The sequence below is a fragment of the Armigeres subalbatus genome, chromosome 2 (genome assembly GCF_024139115.2).
Source record: "Armigeres subalbatus isolate Guangzhou_Male chromosome 2, GZ_Asu_2, whole genome shotgun sequence".
NCBI classification, from domain to species: Eukaryota; Metazoa; Arthropoda; class Insecta; order Diptera; family Culicidae; genus Armigeres; species Armigeres subalbatus.
Genome location: NC_085140.1, coordinates 145,998,582 through 146,019,353, shown reverse-complemented (window position 1 = coordinate 146,019,353; position 20,772 = coordinate 145,998,582). Strand labels below are relative to the sequence as shown.

Below are 20,772 nucleotides of genomic sequence, written 5' to 3'. Positions count from 1 at the left end.
TAGACGCTTTTACCGTGTTGACCCTTGGAATGGATAAATGTTTGTCGGTCGGCAAATAAATACTGTACCATCATCGTGCTGCAAAACGTGCGAAGCATTTTTGATGATAAGCCAAAAAAAAACGCTGCTGGCTGCTCGTTTGTGGCATGAGGGTGTTGATTTGCACCACGTTGCAGTTTTGTTACATCATTTTATAGCATCGGTTCAATGCCGGCTCAATGAATGTCAATGAGAACCTGTTGATTAGAGACTGTTCGTTTATTGTTTGTTGTGGCCAAAGGATTTTTGTTTGACAGCAGAGAATATTCAAAGCCAATACAACTGCCATATAGAAGGCCATTATCATATTACCATCGTTGCCTCATACGTCAGAAACAAAAATAGTTAACGGAAGATAAATTAATTACATCACAATATGAGATGCCATTTTCAACTTTGTTTATACGACCTCGAAATGCTTTGCATTAAAAACTTGACGAAATGTATGAACATTCCCGAATTGATGATCCGCTCAAATACTCATCCACAATACTCTTCCGAAAGAATTCTTTAGACGGCACATGGCAATAAATTATTGCCTTCCATCTTCCTTTATTTTTGTTTATGTCGCATCGTATCTTATATGAGTCATTTTATTTTCCTCGCAGATCTGCGTTTGATAAGAATGATTTTTTTCTATCTCACTGATGCTTGATATGCTTTCCTTCCATATTTTAGGTTTAAGGTTCCCTAATCTTTCAAAACAGTCATACATAAAAGAAAGGGTCGTTTGGCCGAAACCCAATAGGAGGAAAGCCATTTGGCCGAATGCCATCTGACCGAAAGTCATTTGGCCGAAGGGATCATCCGTCCGAAACGGTCATTTAGTCGTACGGTCGTACAGTACAGTCGTAAGACATTTGGCCGTACAGGACATTTAGCCGATTATGAAATTTCGCCGAATAGGTTATTTGACCAAACGATCATATGGCTGAATAGGTCCTTTGACTGAACATGTCATTTGGCCGAGCCGAGCTCACTACTCACTTCGCGCTTCTCACTTGTTACAGTGAGAAGTGAACCTATTCGGCCAAATATCCTGCTCGGCCAAATGACGTGTTCGGTCAATGATCTGTTCGGCCAAATAACCTATTCGGCCAAATGTCCTGTTCGGCCAAATGTTCTATTCGACTTTATGATCCTTTTGGCCAAATGATTTTCGGCCCAATGGTCTGTTTGGCCAAATAGTATATTTGGCCAAATTGCATTCGGACGAACGGTATTCGGCCAAACGGCCCTTCTCTCATACATAATTTGAATTTCTAACATTTTAGCCAAGTGGAAACAAAAATAATTTTAGATAAGGCTGCCGTCGATCAACTTTACAGTTTTATTTTTCAAGTTTGGTTTTTATTTCTCTAGATAACAATAAGTTCAATCATTGCTTTGTAGTGTCAGGCGTTCTTTTGAGACTGATTATCATGGAAACTATGCGGTTTAATTCGAATCCAAAAAGATCTTATCGCAATATTGGAAACTTAAAACTCCGAAACAATAAATTTCATGAATCTTCACACCAGTCCTTTCGGAACGTTGTTTATGTTCAGTATTTTCTTATCAACTTGATTTTCAACTTATTATCACATGATTTAGGTCAACTTATTATCACATGATTTAGGTCAACTTATTATCAACTTATCAACTTATTATCACATGATTTAGGTCAAATATCCTAGAAGTTTTAGAATGCTAGAAATCTTTTCTAAATTTCTAAGATCGCTTCCATGGAAAAAAATACCATCGTCAACATTTCATTCGAAAACTCAGATCCCTTGCTTCCCATATCAAGTTCATGATATTGTAAGTAACTTAAAGTTTTGTTAAAGATAGGAAGTCAACAATTCTTTTGGAGTATTGAGTATCTTTTGGTCATTTCCGATTCTTAGAAATTATTGCAATACGTCATTACTGAATCACGGCAATAAATGCGAAAGAAAATCATATGTTGAACATTTCTCTTTCTAATGCAAAAAACTTTTCTAAGGGGCCATCCACAAAGTACGTCACGCTCTTAGGGGGGAAAGGGGGTTTCGAGCTGCGTGACGACTCATACAAAATTTTTAGAGGTTTCATACAAAAAGTGTGACGAAGGGGGGAGGGGGGTTGAAAATCGCCAATTTTTGCGTGACGTACTTTATGGATCTTCCCTAAGTGAATTTCCCATTCAGAAAAAAAAATCACTATAAGGGAAATGACGGCTCTGGCAGGTTTTGTTCTATTATTGGCAGGGGGTTTTTCTAAAACCAATTATGCTCAAATTTGGCCTAAACGTTCTTTGCATATCAAAGAATATTGTCGTCAAATTTCATAAAATTTGATCAACAAAAACCCCCCTGACAATAACAGAACAAAACCTGCCAAAGCCGTCATTTCCCCTATCTAATAAAGCAATAAAAAAATTGAAAAAATTACTTTCCAGATATTTGTAGTTTTTGTGGCGATTATCGCGAAAATAATAATTCACAGAGGTGCTTTCCTTAAGGACACTGAATCTCTTTGGAATGCTTGAGTTTTCGGAGATTGATAACCACGATTCATCTTATAGTTCCGAAACTCCCCTCGAGTATTAGAAATAGTTTTCGTACTAGGGTATAAGGCTCAAACCTTAGCCTATTATGCTGTGGTTGAGCATATTTATCGATTTAAATATTCATATATTAAAGATCTTACCGAAATAATGCCACCAAACGGCTTTCTTACTTTTGGATATTACGCTATATATTAAAAAACAACAATAATGGTTCAAAATCTATTATTTAATCCATCAAAAGTTTTGTACGAAATGAACTTTATGTTCGGCCAATTTTCCTAATCTCGGCTCTGGTGTTGGATTCTTTTTCGGCCCATGAAATGTTGGTGCATTAGCATTATTCACTGTAAAATGTTTGTATAAGCCGTGTAAGGTAGACAATTATAATGTGCTGCTTCAAGTGAAAATCGTCAGCCGAATTTTGGTAACAAGTGTTCTAATATTGTTCAAAAAAGTTTTGGTTAATTATGTCACTATACTAATGAAAATAGTGAATTTAACATGAATTCTAAAATAGTGTTATTGTTATCCGTTCATCTAATGTGCGAAAATAGTCCAAAAGTCCATTCCAAAAACTACTTTATTGGGCAAAAGAAAAATCTCTTGCCCTGCCTGCCTACTCAAGTTGCTAACAAACCGAGTCAAAGCAATTTTTCACGCAGATTTATTGCGTTTATTAATTGCATGAATCTTGCGTATTATACATAAAGTTGGCTTGATACACTTTTTCAAAGAAGCATTGATAAATATCTCTCTACAAAACGATGTATTATTGTTGAATTATTGCATGATGAGCCAACGTTGCATCCAGGCCTAACATTACCTCCCGTTACCCAGGGTGGCCACCGAACCGAGGAAAACGGGAAAAGCGGGAAAAAGACGGCAAATTGAAGTCACCGGGAAAAACCGGGAATTCAGGACCTGTACCGGGAAAAAATTTTCGTCAAGTTTAATTAAATTTCTTCAAAGCTTTTATAAAGTTGATATAAGGAAAAGATTGACTCTTTGATGTTTATTGCTCAGTCGCATCCTAACTTTTAGTACATGGGGTGAGTGAGTACAGAAATTAAGTAAGTCTTTTGTCTGAATCCCGTTTGTGTTGTCACTATATCAATTTGATATCAATTTCGAGTATAAAATGTTATGATATTTCGTGATTTTGTCTAATATTTTGAAGAGTAAAATATCTTTAGCTTGGTATTTTTCCACAACTAACCTAATATAATTAAAGGATATGATGGTGAAAGATATACTCTGAAATATTTTTTTAAATTGTTACACATTTGTCATACATTTCAAAACTTTGATAATTCCAATATGCTAATAGTGAATTGGAACGTTCAAACTTTTTAATAATAAATTCAAGATTTTATTTTAATGGATAGAAAACAGAAAGAAAAAGAAAACAAAGTTCTAGAAATTTAAAATGTATTTTTTTTATTACGAATCGAATGTTTTGATTGCCCAAAATGTGCTTAAATCTTTTTTAGAAAACAAAATAATCGGAAATGATCGGAAACAAAGATTTGGGTCTTCGTGTTGAATCTGTGTTAAAATTCATATTAATTATATTTTTAATTTTGCAGATTTTCAGTAAACCAATACCAATAACTATGATGCTTTACTTGCTTCATTGCTAAGTTCTTTAATTCAAAAACATCGATTTAATTCGAATTGTTTTATTCGAGGTAATCGAGTTTTTTTTTTGATCTTTATTAAGGTTTTTTTTTTAATCTACAGATTAAGTTCAACATCGCAGGTATTAATCGAGTCTTTACTCAAATAATTTTGCATTAATTTGAAAAACTTCAACAGTTATTCAGGAAGGTATTATTTGAAAAAGTCTGAATAAAACCAAGGGCTAAACATTAAAACATGTTGGCTATACTTAAAGAAACTATACGTTTTTTCCTGCTTTCTATAAACATTATGCTCTAAGAAGGAAGAACCACGCCATACTGGCATGCAATATCCATTGGCCTGATGTCAAAATAGCGTTGACATTTTGTTTCCGCGTTTGGCGGGATCGATATTTTTTGGCGCGTAAAATTATCCTTTGTTCAATGCAAACAGTATTCAATATTGACGCTTGTCAAAACGCACCAATTAGCAAACGATCACTGCAGTGAAGTGCAATTTACACAAGTAGGTGTTATTAGCGGCGAAACACCAATACTTGGTAGTATTTTCTCAATTCAAATACTATTTTTTGCCTGTCTCGTACCGAAAGGCTATCATTTCACTCCAAAATCGAACTTTTTATAGAGGTCTCGGAGATCTATGATGTTATATACCAATCGACTCAGCTCGTCGAACTGAGCAAATGTCTGTCTGTCCGTGTGTATGTGTGTGTGCACACGAAAACCGAAAAACATTAGCCACTTTTTCATATAGTAATTCTTAACCGATTTTCTCGCAACAAGTTGCATTCGACAGGGGACAAAGCCTTGTTGATCACTATTGAATTTGATAACGATCGACCATTGCATTTAAAAGTTATTAAGAAAATGGAATCGAACTATATAAGCGCCATATAAGGTTGGTGTCTTGGCTAAATGCAAGAAAGGCAGTCTCACCACTCGGTGAATTAAGTTGGGTTTTTTAAAGATTGTTACGAAAAAACCCATATCAATCAATCTAGTGGTGATGATGCCTTTCTCGTTTGTTCTATAGGGTTGAGAAACATTTAAGAAAAGTCTAATACAACACTAATAAATGGAAAGGTCTTATTTTTCACATTTGTTTATATGAATTGTGAAATTTTCTGCCGAACGCAACTCTTTGCAAGCAAATCAAATGAACAAGCATAAGTTCGTGATTTTTCCTATACAGGTTTTGAAATTAGAATTTTGGTCTTAACTTCTGATTTCAAAGTCAGATTTGATCAATTTTATTAGGAAATTTCATTAGGAAACAATGGGACAGGATTTCCCGTCGAATACAAATCGTATTCTACGAGCGTTTTGCAACCAAGAAACATGTTTTCTAAAGTTTAGCAGCTAATAAAAAAATCAAACCATTGTAATTAGGTGTTATTATGGTATTATTTGGTTAAATGCCGGTTGACACTAACTACATGGCCGCAAAGCGCACGATTGCAGTGTGCCTGCTGATCAAAGCATTTTGCATAACACGTTGTTGGTTATTTAATGTAACTATTTCAAAGATTCAGTTGCTTCGATTTAAAACTGACTTCCGATTTGGAAAGAAAATAAAACATCTAGTTAAAGTTTAAAAAAATCTTACCCTTTTTTTCTTCAAGTTAAAAAAAACAGGAAAATTTGGCAAAATTGATCGGGAAAAGCGGGAAAAAACCGGGAATTTGAAAATCGAATTTCAGTGGCCACCCTAACCCTACAATTCTTTGTAAAAAAAAACAAAAATACACTTCGGAAGTTCAACTAGCTATCCAAAATTTAAAACATTTTAATAGAACAATTCAAAACGAAAACAGCCACTTTTTAACCGCATTCTCAAATGTGTTTACAGATACGAAAAACAAACGATTTCAATCTGGTTATAACTCCCTGCACTTTTTTATTTTGTTCATTGGCCTTGTCCTCAAACTTTCGGAGATTTATGCGTCTAATGATACTCCACGAGTATGCTTGATGAGCAAATCGCTAAGCATGTTTCGAAACTTAGCTAAATTTAGCCTGTCTCAACGACTTTCCCGTGAAAATTAGAAAGAGAAAAAAAACAAATAAAATCGACCGACTCAGGCGAGCTATCGGCAATGTGCTCAATGACGTAGGGGAACTGCTCCAGGAATTCATCTCACGACTCCGATATCCATCCCATCAAAAACAAAGCAATGGAAAGCAATTTTATTTGATTCTTATTTTTGTGATCTTTCCCAGCAGTGAGCACGCGTATTGACAAAACTAAATTGGTGCTGTATTTCTTTGTATCGTGATGAGATAAATATATGTTCAGTGAGATGGAGATCGGGACAGTTCCCCTATATTTGCGCACAAAACAAACGCAAAGTTGCACACCGTCGTCGTGTCGTCACCGCGGCACTATTGACGTAGGTTTCAACGTGTTCTTTTTTTTTCGTCTGAACGTTTTTTTTTTTTGTTCTGGTATCCCTAACCAAAGAGAATGTCCGAAGAAGCAACCATTCGACCTTTCCTGAATGTCAAATCATCAAGATCAACCGGTTCCACCTTTATTGCATTGAGTGTCCACTACTAAGGGGAAACATGTGATTTTCGAAATGAGGCCGGCTCTGAGTTTGCATGCTTTCAATTCCGGTTGCGAATTTACACTAACTATTGATTGGGTAAACACACCCGTTGCCATTCATACAATTACGTGTGCAACGATCCCGACACAGTTTGTTCAAACGGAAGAACACCATGTGACACGGACAGTCGCCAGTGCTAACGTCTAGGAATTCATCGAACATGTAATAAGGTCGCTCAATTTGAACTGAAAGGTTCATCGATCAATAGTCGAAACACTATTTTTAATCACTGCTCGCAAGTCTTCGCACCTCTTCTCTCGTGTCACTCATTCACGCTCCTCAGGGTCGGCACAGTCCATTCTAGTGAATTAAAACCGCCACTTACCCCTTCGTTTGTCATCGTTCGCTTTATCTTGTCAACGATGCGACCCACCGGGCCGCCCTGCCTGTTCGAGCTCATTTTTGCACTTAAACTTTTTCAATTTGCTGCTAAATGTTAGCGTTTTTGCTTGGAATTATCACAGCACAAAGTAGCAACACTCAGCTTCTCTGTATGCTTGAGTGTTTAAGCACAGTAACGAAAGCACTTCTTTCTCTTAATTATAACTTAGATTTTTTTTCGACAGAACACGTAACACCTTCCAATATTGCGTCTTGCTTTCTTTCAGAGGCGACGTGTATCCTTCAAATAACGCAAATCGGCAACGGCACCTTTCTATATCCAATGATATTGCTTCGTTTGCTTTTTTTTCAGGTTAATTTGTTGCTATTTTTATTTGCTTTTCTAACTGTTTCTTATATGAGCACTTTCGCGGTATATTGCATCAAAGGCCACAGGTTTTCCAAAATCACGCAAACTAGTAATTCAGCAACTTCACTGAAACAACTGCACTTCCAATTGATTCACTATAACTTCTCGCTTTCAAAAATTTCGTCTCCATCAAGTATTCAACAAACTATAACAAATGTTACGCTTTTGCTTTCGATCAGTTTGAACCAGATAGCCAATAAATTACTTCGCGGTGTGTCGCGGACGTACTCGCGGGTACTACAGCGTACGCGATTTTATTCGTCAAAGATCTGAACTGGTGGATACGATGTTGCTTAAATAGCGCTTCGCAGCACGTTCGGCTCGATATATCCACGAGAGTCAGTTCAACACCATCGCCGCCGTGGTGGTAGGTACTGTAAACAAAACAGCCAGCAGCCGGTTCACTCATACACGGGCGCGAACCAGCGAAGCTTCGCGAGTCTTCATCGTGGCCTGGGGGAGGCATCAATTAGTTGGATTTTGCACTTTGAGCTTCTAAGTAATCATAGCCAGTAAAAACACGACATTCCGAAAGAACGAGCACTCCAAAAAACACCAACGTTCACCAATTCATATTCACTAAGAGAATGATGAAATTTATTCCGCTCGCCGGTTACACCTCATGGAACGTTCTTGGACCACCGCAAGATAAACCAGAGATGCCGGGATGTCTGCATACGCTAGTGTGTGTAGCGGAATTTTCCCACACTTTTCCTCCTTGTCAGTGTCCCATATCAACACTCATTGATACAAGTCATGCATCTTCCAGCACTTGTAGTTCAAGACCAAGGTATCGGTTCTCCTTGTGCAAAAGCATCCACACTCAAATGTTTGCATTTTATTCATCAAACATCGAGACACATTATAGCCCCGTGTTAAATCTCTTTGGAAAATGTGGCTGGTTTTTCTATCACTGATCAAGGAACAGAAAATTTCGGATTTTCATTCAACTTAAATTGGAAAAAATATTCTAATGTCGATCGGACTGTATCAAAGGAAGCACTAAAGGTAAAGTAGAAATGTTAAATAAGTAACTTTTATTTTAGATATAAAGTTTCAAAGAACATATTGCAGAAGTGTAAGTAAGGCTAAGCGGGAAACTGATAATAAATTATGAGTTTCGATCTAAGGTAGCTGACTATGTATATCAGGAAAATCATTCAATTACGACATCAAACATAAAAATTTTAAGAAATGTCTCTTCCCCGTGGAAACTTAATGTTGCTGAGAGCTTAGAAACCTACCGACAGGTACAAACGCGGTTGCTGAATAAATATCGAGAGAATGGTAGCTCTTCGCTCTTCAAGTTTATACAAGAAAACACATTTCGGAAAACTTCTCTCCAAAGAATTTCTCATGCATTTAAAAACAATATCCGTGCAAATCTCGAACACATTCTTGTAGAATATCATATGGAATTCCGAAAAGTTTTCGGTGGAGATTCCGATTGAAAGCCATCTGAAGGCCACAATTTTTTGGCCAAATATGTCATTTGACCGTTAGGCCGAAGGTTATTCGATCGAAAGTGTAATTTGGCCGAAATAAACATATGGCTAAAAGCCATTTGGCCAAGGGCCACAAGGCACAAAGTTTTTTGGTCAAATATGTCATTTGTTCAAACAAACCATTAGGCTGAGAATTATACGATCAAAAATGTAATTTGGCCGAAAAGTTCATTTGGCCGAACAATTCGTTTGGCCACATTAGTCATTTGACTGAAAAAGCCGTTTGGCTGAAATGGCTGTTTGACAGAAAATGTCATACGGCTGAAATGGACATACGGCCAAAAATGTTGGTCTGCCAAACTGGTCATTATGCCGAAAATTCGTCGAAATGGTTATTTGGCAGAAAGGACATTTTCGGTCAATCATCATCGGCTAGATGATTTTCGTGACGTGCTATTCGGCCAAGTGTCATTCGAACAAATGGCATTCCGCCGAACGACTTTCGGCCAAACGACGGGAAGGGCTGTTTGGCCGAAGACCACAAGGCCGAAAGCTATATGGCCGAATATCACACGGTCGAAATTTATTTGACCGAATATGCCATTTGGCCGAACGAATCATTAGGCCAAAAACGCCATAATGTCGAAATGGGCATACGATCGAAAATGTCGTTCGGCTGATCTGGTCATTTGGCCAAAAATATCGTTTGGCCGAATAGCTAGTTTGGCAGAAAGGCCATTTGGCCGAAAAAGTCGTTTGGCTTTTGTTTGACATTTGTCCAGATGGATCAACAATCAACATTTTAGCCAGCAAAAGATATGACGCATTTGGCCAAACGAAAATTTCGATCAAACGGCATTTTTGGTCAAATGACTTATTCAGCCAAACAACCTGATTGGGCTAATGAATTTGTCGACAAAATTACAAGTTCGGCCGTATGTGCTTATCGGCTGTATGACACTTTCGGCCACCGTTTCGACCAATTGTTCAATTCGGCCAAATGGAATTCGGCTAGATGATATTCAGCATAACATGTTATTCTGCCAAGTGGCATTCGGCCAAATAACCTATCCTCTTTTTGAACAATTTATAGTAAAAAATATTTTCTGCAAAAATAAAAAAAATCTTTAACATTCTGATAAATTTTCCCGTTGAATTCCTATGAATTTCTTGTCGAAATCCACATTTTGAACAATTTTTCGCTGAAACTCTGAATAATTTCCCTTCCATGAAACCTCCTAAGAGTTTCCCGCGAACAATTTCCCGTAAAAATTCTTAGGAAAATTCCATACATCTTCTTTAAAAATTTCAAGCAATTTTTCTCGGGAACTCCTTTTATTGAAAATTTTATTGAATTTCACCCCTAAATCATGTCCGATGGAGCTCAAATTTTGCATAGGGGCATATTTGAAGGCTTAGGAAATGTTTGCGTAACGTCCGGTTTTTGAATTCAATGAAAAATTATTTTCGCCATAAGACATTTTTTTTGTTAAATTTTTGTTAAAATTTTGACATTATACAAATTTCATATTTTATTAGTTTAATAAAGTATCAAATTACATTTATTAATTAATTTACCGAATTGTAGGGTAACTGTTCGGCACTTCATCTCATAGCTCCCATGTTCGTCCCATCAAAAACAAAGCAATAAAAAGGAATTTTCTCTGCAATCGAGTGAAAAAAGAGCGACCTATTCGAACCTATGTATCTGTTAGCATTACTTTATCAATTGAAAACTACATTCGTTTGCTGACTGTAAGCCTAGTTGTTATTGCATGAAGTGAGAGTTTCAGTTTTGTTCTTTTTTGAACCTCGATGATAGGAAAAATAATAACACAATCGTGATCAAATAGCTTTTAAGGTTTGTTCTATGCTAACGGTAGATGCCTAGATGCAGCTTAGATATATAACATCATCATCATCATTCACTTTTACGGCTTTATGTACGTATGTATGCACGATGCTCTATGACTGTGACTCTATGACTGCTGACATAAATTGCCCACGTGCAATTTTCATTTTGCTGTGCAGAAATAAAATATAATTTACCGATTGGTTGTTAAGTTATAATGAGGATTTGATAAAAAATAATAGGGTTTCAAATGTGTTTACAAAACAGGCACACACTACGTGACGCGATGCTCTTTCAAAACAAGATATGCGAGTTTTAGGCTTCTCAAACTAGACTAATTTGGCACGTAACTAGTAATGCAAGTTTTAAATGGAAACCCATTTCATTAACCGGAGCACATTTTTACATTCTCTCGCATATCTGGTATTAACAGTAAATTATTAAATCTTGGTACATACGTGGTTGCATTAAATCTTTTTTATAGCATCACGATCCATTTATTGTTACTTACCCATCACATCAGGACGGTACCGTAGGAAAAGTCCTTTTATTCCAGCTAACTACGCATGAACTTACCGAACAAGATACAAGCAAAAGGCACCAATTAAGACTAACATGAAGCGTTTAGTTTAGATATTGCTTCTTGGTTCTCGGCCCCTTTTTTTGCACAAACTCACGTGCCTCTTATCGGTTTATATAAACAATTCTGTCCTGAAGCAACAATTATGCAAGAACAAAACTGCCGTTTGTTTGCGAGCAGTAATCAGTTGACTCCTGGTTTATATTGTAAACGACATATTATTCGCTATCATCATAATTAAATATTGTTTAGTTAACAGTTATTAGTAGCAGTTCCAATACAAATTTCAAATAGTTTAAAGCTGCCTACAAGACCATCAAACACCAGGCAATATCTAAACCATATCATTTATTTTTTTTCCCACTTTGGACATTGCCAGCTTACTGCTTAGTGTTTATTAAGCTCTTTCACATTTATTAACTACATTGTTACTAATTACTAAGTGAATGATAGTGATACTCTGCGTCTAAGAAAATCTAGAAAATTCCCTATACCGGATAGTCTAGAAGGCTAAAGAAGAACCCTGTTTCTGATTCTAACTTTTCACTGCCATACAGTTTAATCATATTTATTCACATATTTGGATATTTCAATTTTATTTATACTAAAAAATAATCCAATGGGTTTTCATTTGATGGACTGGGAGGCCATTCACCAGTTTTGAATAAGATTCGGTGTATGAGAATAAATACAGGGTTAGACAAAAAGGTTAAGATAGGCAAATTTTTCTCGAAGTTTAAATATTTAATAACCCTGATTAATTCACCTAGCAGTGATGCTGACTTTCTCGTATTTTAGCCATCACTTTTGAGTCCATAGTCCGATCTGTCCAATTTTCAATTTAACCAAAACGTTTGAGGATGAGTGCCTGAAAAATGAGTGACACTTTTACTTCATACATTGCTTTTGCTTCGTACAGACACACAATCACACGCAGGTGTGTGCGCAGGTTTAGAGCAAACGGCGGTACACGTGTGCTTGCCACATGTGGTCTGGACACTACCCCGGACAACCTAGTCCGGAGGATGTGTAAAGAGAAGTTGGCTGGAACGCCGTTTTATCGGCTATCGTCCAAATCGTCTCGGAGCTACACAGAAGGTGGCGCGTGGACTCGCGAGACTACACCCATAGCAACCATCAGGCGATACGTTACCGTATCGGCCAACGAAACAATGGTGAAACGCGGAGAAGGATGACCAGCAAGAGGAAGTGGAAGACGAAAGCCTCCAATAAAGACCTCTTCGTCGAGGAACTTCGATCGGACAGTAGTACCGAGATCGTAAATGCAGTCGAGCTAACAAGGAGAATGGTAACGGCTTGTGATGCAGCACTGCCGCGTAAACTGGAGACGAGGAGCAATCGGCGTCCAGCTTACTAGTGGAACGAGGGACTCAGTACGCTTCGTGTTGCTTGTCTCAGAGTCAGGAGGCGGGCACAAAGAGCGAGGACGGAACCAGAGATAGAGGAGCGCAAGGCGGCGTTCCGGGAAGCTCATTCATTCATTCATTTATTTAGTTAACATCTAAACAGATAACACTGAATCAACAATTTGACGCCACAATGCACGGTTCGAGGCCGCATCTCTCCATCCTCGAATACGCCCCACGCTCGCCAAGTCGTTCTGCACCTGGTCTGCCCATCTCGCTCGCTGCGCTCCACGTCGTCTCGTACCTGCCGGATCTGAAGCGAACACCATCTTTGCAGGGTTGCTGTCCGGCATTCTTGCAACATGTCCTGCCCATCGTACCCTTCCGGCTTTAGCTACCTTCTGGATACTGGGTTCGCCGTAGAGTTGGGCGAGCTCATGGTTCATTCTTCGCCGCCACACACCGTCTTCTTGCACGCCACACCCGTCTCTCGAATACTCCGAGTACTTGCAAGTCCTCCTCGAGCAATGTCCATGTTTCATGTCCGTAGAGGACAACCGGTCTTATAAGCGTTTTGTACATGACACATTTGGTGCGGTGGCGAATCTTTTTCGACCGCAGTTTCTTCTGGAGCCCGTAGTAAGCCCGACTTCCACAGATGATGCGCCTTCGTATTTCACGACTAACGTTGTTGTCAGCCGTTAGCAAGGATCCGAGGTAGACGAATTCCTCGACCACCTCGAAGGTATCCCCGTCTATCGTAACACTGCTTCCCAGGCGGGCCCTGTCGCGCTCGGTTCCGCCCACAAGCATGTACTTTGTCTTTGACGCATTCACCACCAGTCCAACTTTTGTTGCTTCACGTTTCAGGCGGGTGTACAGTTCTGCCACTTTGCAAATGTTCTGCCGACAATGTCCATGTCATCCGCGAAACAAATCAATTGACTGGATCTGTTGAAAATCGTACCCCGGCTGTTACACCCGGCACTCCGCATGACACCTTCTAGCGCAATGTTGAACAACAGGCACGAAAGTCCATCACCTTGTCTTAGTCCCCGGCGCGATTCGAACGAACTGGAGTGTTCGCCCGGAATCTTCACACAGTTTTGCACACCATCCACCGTTGCTTTGATCAGTCTGGTAAGCTTCCCAGGGAAACTGTTCTCGTCCATAATTTTCCATAGCTCTACGCGGTCTATACTGTCGTATGCCGCCTTGAAATCAACGAACAGATGGTGCTTTGGGACCTGGTATTCACGGCATTTTTGAATGGATTTGCCGTACAGTAAAGATCTGGTCCGTTGTCGAGCGGCCGTCAACGAAGCCGGCTTGATAACTTCCCACGAACTCGTTCACTAATGGTGACAGACGACGGAAGATGATCTGGGATATCACTTTGTAGCAGAGATGCATCTGAACACGAGAACGCGTGTTCGTGTTCAAAAAGTTCTGAACACTGCACACTGTTCAAGAGCACGGACCTAACTTAGCAACTTGTATCCTAGGAAAACAAACTCAAGCTACGGCATGCTAATCATTTTTTCGGCTAGTAATGGAACACGTGGGAATCTAAAGGAGGTATGTTTTTGCATAGTTCCAAATCTAAGGAATCTTAGTTACCATGATCGTATTACTTGCGTACCAACCCAGTGCACACTGAACTGTGTTCAGAGTTCAAAATTTAGAACACCAAGGCACGCTCTTGGCTCATGTTCTGTTCAGGATGCATCTCTGCTTTGTAGGCGGCATTAAGGATGGTGATTGCTCGAAAGTTCTCACACTCCAGCTTGTCGCCTTTCTTGTAGATGGGGCATATAACCCCTTCCTTCCACTCCTCCGGTAGCTGTTCGGTTTCCCAGATTCTGACTATCAGTTTGTGCAGGCAAGTGGCCAGCTTTTCCGGGCCCATCTTGATGAGCTCAGCTCTGATACCATCCTTACCAGCTGCTTTATTGGTCTTTAGCTGTTGAATGGCATCCTTAACTTCCCTCACGTTCCGAGAAGCTAGGACTGCTTTAAAAAAGGCCATCAAAGTTTGCAAGTCAGACTGTTACAAGGAGTTGTGTCGAAGAGCAGATGCCAACCTATGGGGGCACGCTTATAGAGTCGTGATGGCGAAGATGAAGGGTCAATCGATGCCAGCCAAAAAGTGTCCGATCAAGTTGAAGGAGATCGTGAAGGGTTTTTTTGAAGGAGATCGTGAAGGCCGACCACGTGGCCACCAATACCGTACGGCGAAGAAGAGGAAACAAACGCTGAGTATCAACAAGTGTCCAATGAGGAGCTTGCAGAAACGGCGAGCGCCTGCAGGCGAAGAAAGCCCCAGGTCCGGATGGAATACCGAACGTGGCGCTGAAATCTTTGCTCGTAGCATGTCCGGATATGTTCAGAACGGTGCTGCAAAAGTGCCTGGACGAAGGCAACTTCCCAGAAATGTGGAAGATTCAGAAGCTGGTGTTGCTGCCAAAGGCAGGAAAGCCTCCGAGTAACCCGGCTTCGTAAAAACCTAACGACACTACGACACTAACGAAGGGCGTAAGTCGATGCGGGTTACAGCGGGCGTTCCTCAAGGCTCCATTCTCAGTCCAACTCTTTGGTTTATACACGGTTTAAATCAAGAGAATGTGATAGAAAAAATGTGCCGAGAGGAAAGCACGTGGAATGCAGTCGACAGGGTAGCTACACGGATTTTATCCGAGAGTTTACCCTGAGACAAATGCATGATAAATTCCGGGAGTCATATCAGGCCATATCAGGGGCTGTTCATAAACCACGTAGACTCTTGAGGGGGAGGGAGGGGTTTCGAAAAAGTCTACGTTAGTCTACGAAGGGGGACGGGGGTCTACGTAGAGCTTTCAATTTTTTTTAGTACAATTTATACAGCAGCTTGACCACATGTTTGATTTTTTTTAGATTTTTCCGTTTTTTTTGCTGGATTTTACCGAAATAATCTCTCGAATCTCTTATGGATTTCACTGAAGTAATAGTCTGAACTACGGCTTAAAAATATTATGATTTCAATAGCAAATTCTCCGTGTTGAGCAGGAAAATTCTCCAAAGTGTTCTATAAAAACTTTCGATAAAAAATTCAAGATTTCCACTTGGATTACATTGATTACATTGCAGATTCTACTAAAATATCTTTTGATTTTCAGCAGGAACTTTTTTAGAAACTACAAGTGGTTCTTTAGAATTTCCACGGGAAATTATGTTGTACTTCATTCTTTAGAATTTACAAAGAAAGCATTTTGGAATATCCAAGAAGAAGTCTTTGGAATTTCCAAAAGACATTCTTTGAAACTTGTAAGGGGAATTCTCCGAAATTTCCTCGAGAAACCCTTCAGAATTTCCACTGAAGATTTTCTGGGAAGTCCCCGGGATTTTTTTCTTAATTTCTGAAATTCCTGGAAGGAATTCTCTGGACATACATATAAGCGAAATTCTTCGAAATTCAACGGCAATTTCTTCGGCAGTTCTAATGCAAATTCTTTGGAATTATTGATGGAAAAATAAATTGTTGAAAACTTTCACGAGAAATTATTTCTCATCAAAAACTCTTTGAGTTTCCACAAAAAAAAATATTGCAATTCTTGTGAGAAAGCATTTGTAATTTTCATGAAAATTTATTCGAATTTTTTACGATAAATTCACCACAAATTCAACTGTGATTCTCCATTATTTCCACCGAAAATTATTTGGAAAACTCTTTGGAATGTCCATAGGATTTTTTTAATTTCCTCAGGAAATCGCTCCTACTTTGCAGGATAAATTTCAAAATATCGTAAGAAACCATGCTAAAATTCAACGGGAAATATTTCTAAATTTTCACGGAGAATTACTCGACATTTTAACGGGGAAACTTTTGGAATTTAGAAAAAAAATCTTGGGATTTCATCGGATGATTATTCAGCGGGATATTGCATGGAATTTTCAAGAAAAACATCGAAATTATCACGGAGAGTTCTTTGGAGTATTACCTGGAAACTTTAAAGGTTATCAATCGGGAAATTCTACGGAATTTCCACGAAAAACTTATTGGAATGTAGACTTGACATTCTCGGAATTTTAACTCGAAATTTTTCGAAATTCTGAAAATTCTTGAATTTTCTTCAAATTTGAACCGGCATGAAGAATTAAAATTCAGATGCGTGACAGATTTTAAGCAGTGGCGCGCCAATGCAAGTGCCGGTGGCGCACATCTCTAGGAGGAATCAAATTCAACAGAAATTAAATGAATTGGCTTCGAGATTTGGTTTAAGGAGCTATGGACAGAGGATTGAATTTAATTTCGTTTTGAATTTTCAATTGATATTGTGTTGGATTTTGTTCAGTTTGAGTTTGTTATGTTTGAAATTTGAATTTTACTGAAAATAAATGTTCACAATGGATTTTGAGATGGATTTGTATAGCTGAATTGCTGAAAACGTGGTTGATTTCCATCTTTTTTCCAATCACATATGATATTTTGTGAAATTTGAAAAAGCCTACGTAGACTTCAAGGGGGTGGGGGAGGGGTTTCGGGAAAGTCTACAAAAGTCTACTAGGGGGAGGGTGGTTTGAAAATGTGAAATTTCGGTCTACGTGGTTTGTGGACAGCCCCTCATCTGTTTATTGATTTCAATGCAACGTTCGATTCAGTGAAATGGAATCGTTATGGTTTTCCGCTGAAACTGAACCCGGAGTAGAGAACCCGGAAGAGGCTGTAGGCTTCGTGGAAGGCCGCGTACACGATTTCTTTTTGCAGTAGAAGAGGGCCTGAGGGCACTAAACGTTAAGGGGACTGGAAGCTATTGGCCCAGGATCAAGTCCAGTGGAGGAGGAGGAGGATACTCCATTTGACGTACACAGTAAATAATTTTGAGAATTCAACGACGTGTAAAATTGCAGCTCATCCCATCAAACGAAATAACATTTTATATTCAATTAAATTTGATTGAATTTTACAAGCAACCACCGTTTAAATTTATTTCGATTTAAAAGAATAGTGAGATCGATTGAAAGTTACGTTTATTTGCATGCTCCAAATATGTGCATTAAAATACATTTAAAATCACAACATATTTTTATCTGTGTAGGTTCATCGAGGTAGGAAGTGTAGCCCACCAAGTAAGTATTTGCGGAATCTAATTGATTTTACTGGGTTTCAAAAGATTCTTAAAGGTCTCCAGAAATTGAATCTGAACTAATGCAAATATTACGGTTTAAAAGGATTCTTAGAGCTGTTATTAATCGTCATGATTTTTTGTTTAAAAATGTTTAAAAATTTATGAATTAGAAAACTTAGATCTATGAAAAATATGATTGTGCGTATAAATTATTTTCAAGTTGCCGATAGAATTTCTCAAAGTATTGGTTCATAAGCAGAATTTTAAAATTCTGTGTGACAAAAAGTTGCCTTCAAGAAGCAGTACATACTATGAACCATTTTAGTTTCAGTTGTTGCAAATAAGTGGGTAAAAGCAATAAAACCTAAAAAATCCTTTGAACAATTCATGATGCTAAGAGAATCGCAAGACTATCCCCTGCGCAAGACAAGTCGCGATGTTCAGTCCCCATAGGCATGCACAAATCAAACAACTTAGTTTGCGCGTGTGGTCGTCTTACCTACATTCCAACGCGAAGCAGTTGGCGGAAAAAATCCATTCCAACCGATAAACCCTCCCATACACAGCTAAATCATTTCGCTTCGGAAAAACTCCGCCACGAGCTGCTTAGTTTCAGCTATCATGACGATGACTACAGGTAGGGATGTAGTATTCTATTTATGACTATGGTCCCGATTCAAGCCAGCTCATGTATTTTCACGGTACGATGCGAAGTCGAGCTTACAGTACCATTCTTATTTGCTCGTGAGAAATATATGCGCGACAGGATATTGATTTTGGGATTTGTGAACTAAAAAATCGATAGCTTGATAACTAATAAGTATCATCGCTGTCTATCGGCCCCGATCGCAAACGGCTACTACACAGTTGCTTCTATTATAATGTACATAGATACTTCGCCGTTTTCCGAGGGCAAACGCAGCTGTACCATTACAACCATAAACCCAGCAACAAAATGATGAAAAAGCACATGTTCTACGTCATCAATCGGCGAGCCCCCAACCAGCTGAACGCGCGTACCTTCTGGCCGAGCCTCCAAATCTACAGCAAATCGTTCCTCCTTTACAACAGGCCCTCCTGCCACCTACATACCTGCCGCAGAAGTATGCATAACGTGTGGCTACGAAGCATGGCAGCTCTGGGTGTGTTGTAAAGTTACAATGCTCAAACGTTGTCAGCTAGAGTGCGGTATAGTCATCGGTTAATGTGGAAATGCCGCCCAAGTTTAATGAAATTGTGGTGCTGATGAAAGAGCGAACGCCTCTTGAGAAATTTCTAAACGTTTAGGTGACTGTGCGTAACTGTACCGGGCAATACAGTAATAATCAATTGACTTGATTGTTCTTGGCAAACCGATACCAGTTTTTTCTTTGCTTCTACAAATTCTAGTTTTACGTGCGACCACAGTTTTGACATTCAAATTTCAGAAAGTGTCCAAAGATTTGATTACAAGTCGTACGTCAATTGAATACAAATATGTGCTGAAACTTCTCTGTTTTTATAAACTTATAACACTGTTTGACGTGAGTTTTGAACTTTCATATCAGCCCTTTAAACCTGCATACGTACCAATTATGACGCTTCTTCTTCTTCAGTGGCCCTACCTTCCAACTGGATATTGGCTTGCTTTTCAACTATTTAGGACTGTACCTAGTATTCTATTAAAAACTGTATCAAAAATAAGCTATCCACATTATGTTTTTAGCATAGCATATGTGATTGTACAAATCATTGGTGGCTATACAGTACTCAATTGAGCAATCTTCTGTATATTGTCACAAATCGGTACTTGGGATTAATACCTTTTCCTATACAGAAGCAGTTGTATACCTGGCCACGAACTTACAATCACGGAAGGATGGGAAGGAATGTTAGTTCAACATCTACTAGTGAAGATGCAGGAAAAATAAATATGTCTTGACCCTTCTTCGGAAGTGTCTATAATTTCTTTTCTATTGTTTTGGAAATGTTACCTTTCCTTTGGTTCTTGTCAGCTCCTCCCATTTTTCTAAAGTTTGATCACCGAACATGTCAACATTTTGTCAGATAATAACGACCTAGGTAAATGATGGCCTCTCAATCTTCCGGTATTTTTTTAGTAAACCAGCTTTAGTAAATATCTATCTATCTCTCTATATAAGTAAAAATGAGTTTACATTTCCTTTGAGGCAATATAACTTACGAACAAATGGACTTATTTTCAAGATTTATTCACCAATCGATTTGTCAGCTGTGTCTGTATTTATGAAAAAGTGGGGAATTTTGTTGGGACAGACGGGCTTGGTAGTCATATGGCTACTGCTTCTACCTCATACGCAGGAGGTCGTGGGTTCAATCCCAGGTCCTTTCCATTCTCCTACTTTGTATCTTTCTCTATATTTCATGCTCTAGCAAATCGTCTTCCATACCGTTTCTATTTCTATCCTATACCTTCAATTTGACTATCCTAGTAGTAGCTGCTAGAATTGGAAATGAACTAAAAAAAAGCTCGTTTCCTACATCCAATTAGAAATTTCCATCAGTCGCTTTCTTCTGTCTATAACATTGGCAGCTCGTTAACCAAAACGAACCTCTGTCTCTCGAACCTAACCCAAAAATTCCAATAAATTCCGTATGATCTCGTGGCAAGTGCAGAGGTATATTCGGCTTGCAGTGGGCGAGGGATTACATAATCATTTCCTCCCCATCCCTACATTGACTTGCATTCTGACGTGGCAGGCGCCAGTATGACCTAACAAATGAGATCACCAGTACTTGCACATTGAAGATGAGTGCTAGTCCCAAGCAAACATCTGTGGGTTCTGTGAGTAAGAACAGCTGATCTGATCATAATGGAGTACGGGCAGTCAACCAA

At 38.8% G+C, this 20,772-nt stretch overlaps 2 protein-coding genes across 3 annotated transcripts in view; one reads left to right on the top strand and one right to left on the bottom strand.

The window, feature by feature from the left end:
• Positions 1-7,835, bottom strand: part of LOC134210973 (facilitated trehalose transporter Tret1-like) — a 39,785-nt gene extending 31,950 nt beyond the window's left edge. The window contains exon 1 of the mRNA XM_062687436.1: positions 7,144-7,835. Within this exon, the coding sequence (XP_062543420.1) occupies positions 7,144-7,218 (75 nt within the window). The 5' untranslated portion in view covers positions 7,219-7,835. The remainder of the gene's footprint in view (positions 1-7,143) is intronic.
• Positions 7,836-7,944: 109 nt separating this feature from the next.
• The window catches only part of LOC134210974 (RING-box protein 2-like), a 126,530-nt gene continuing 113,702 nt past the window's right edge, over positions 7,945-20,772 (top strand). Inside the window, exon 1 of one of the 2 annotated variants that reach the window (XR_009978899.1) lies at positions 7,945-8,577. Coding sequence is in view for 1 of the 2 variants with exons in the window: in XM_062687438.1 (XP_062543422.1) it covers positions 8,326-8,359 (34 nt within the window). In the remaining variant the exon portion in view is untranslated. The remainder of the gene's footprint in view (positions 8,578-20,772) is intronic. The other variant, XM_062687438.1, reaches the window with a different exon arrangement.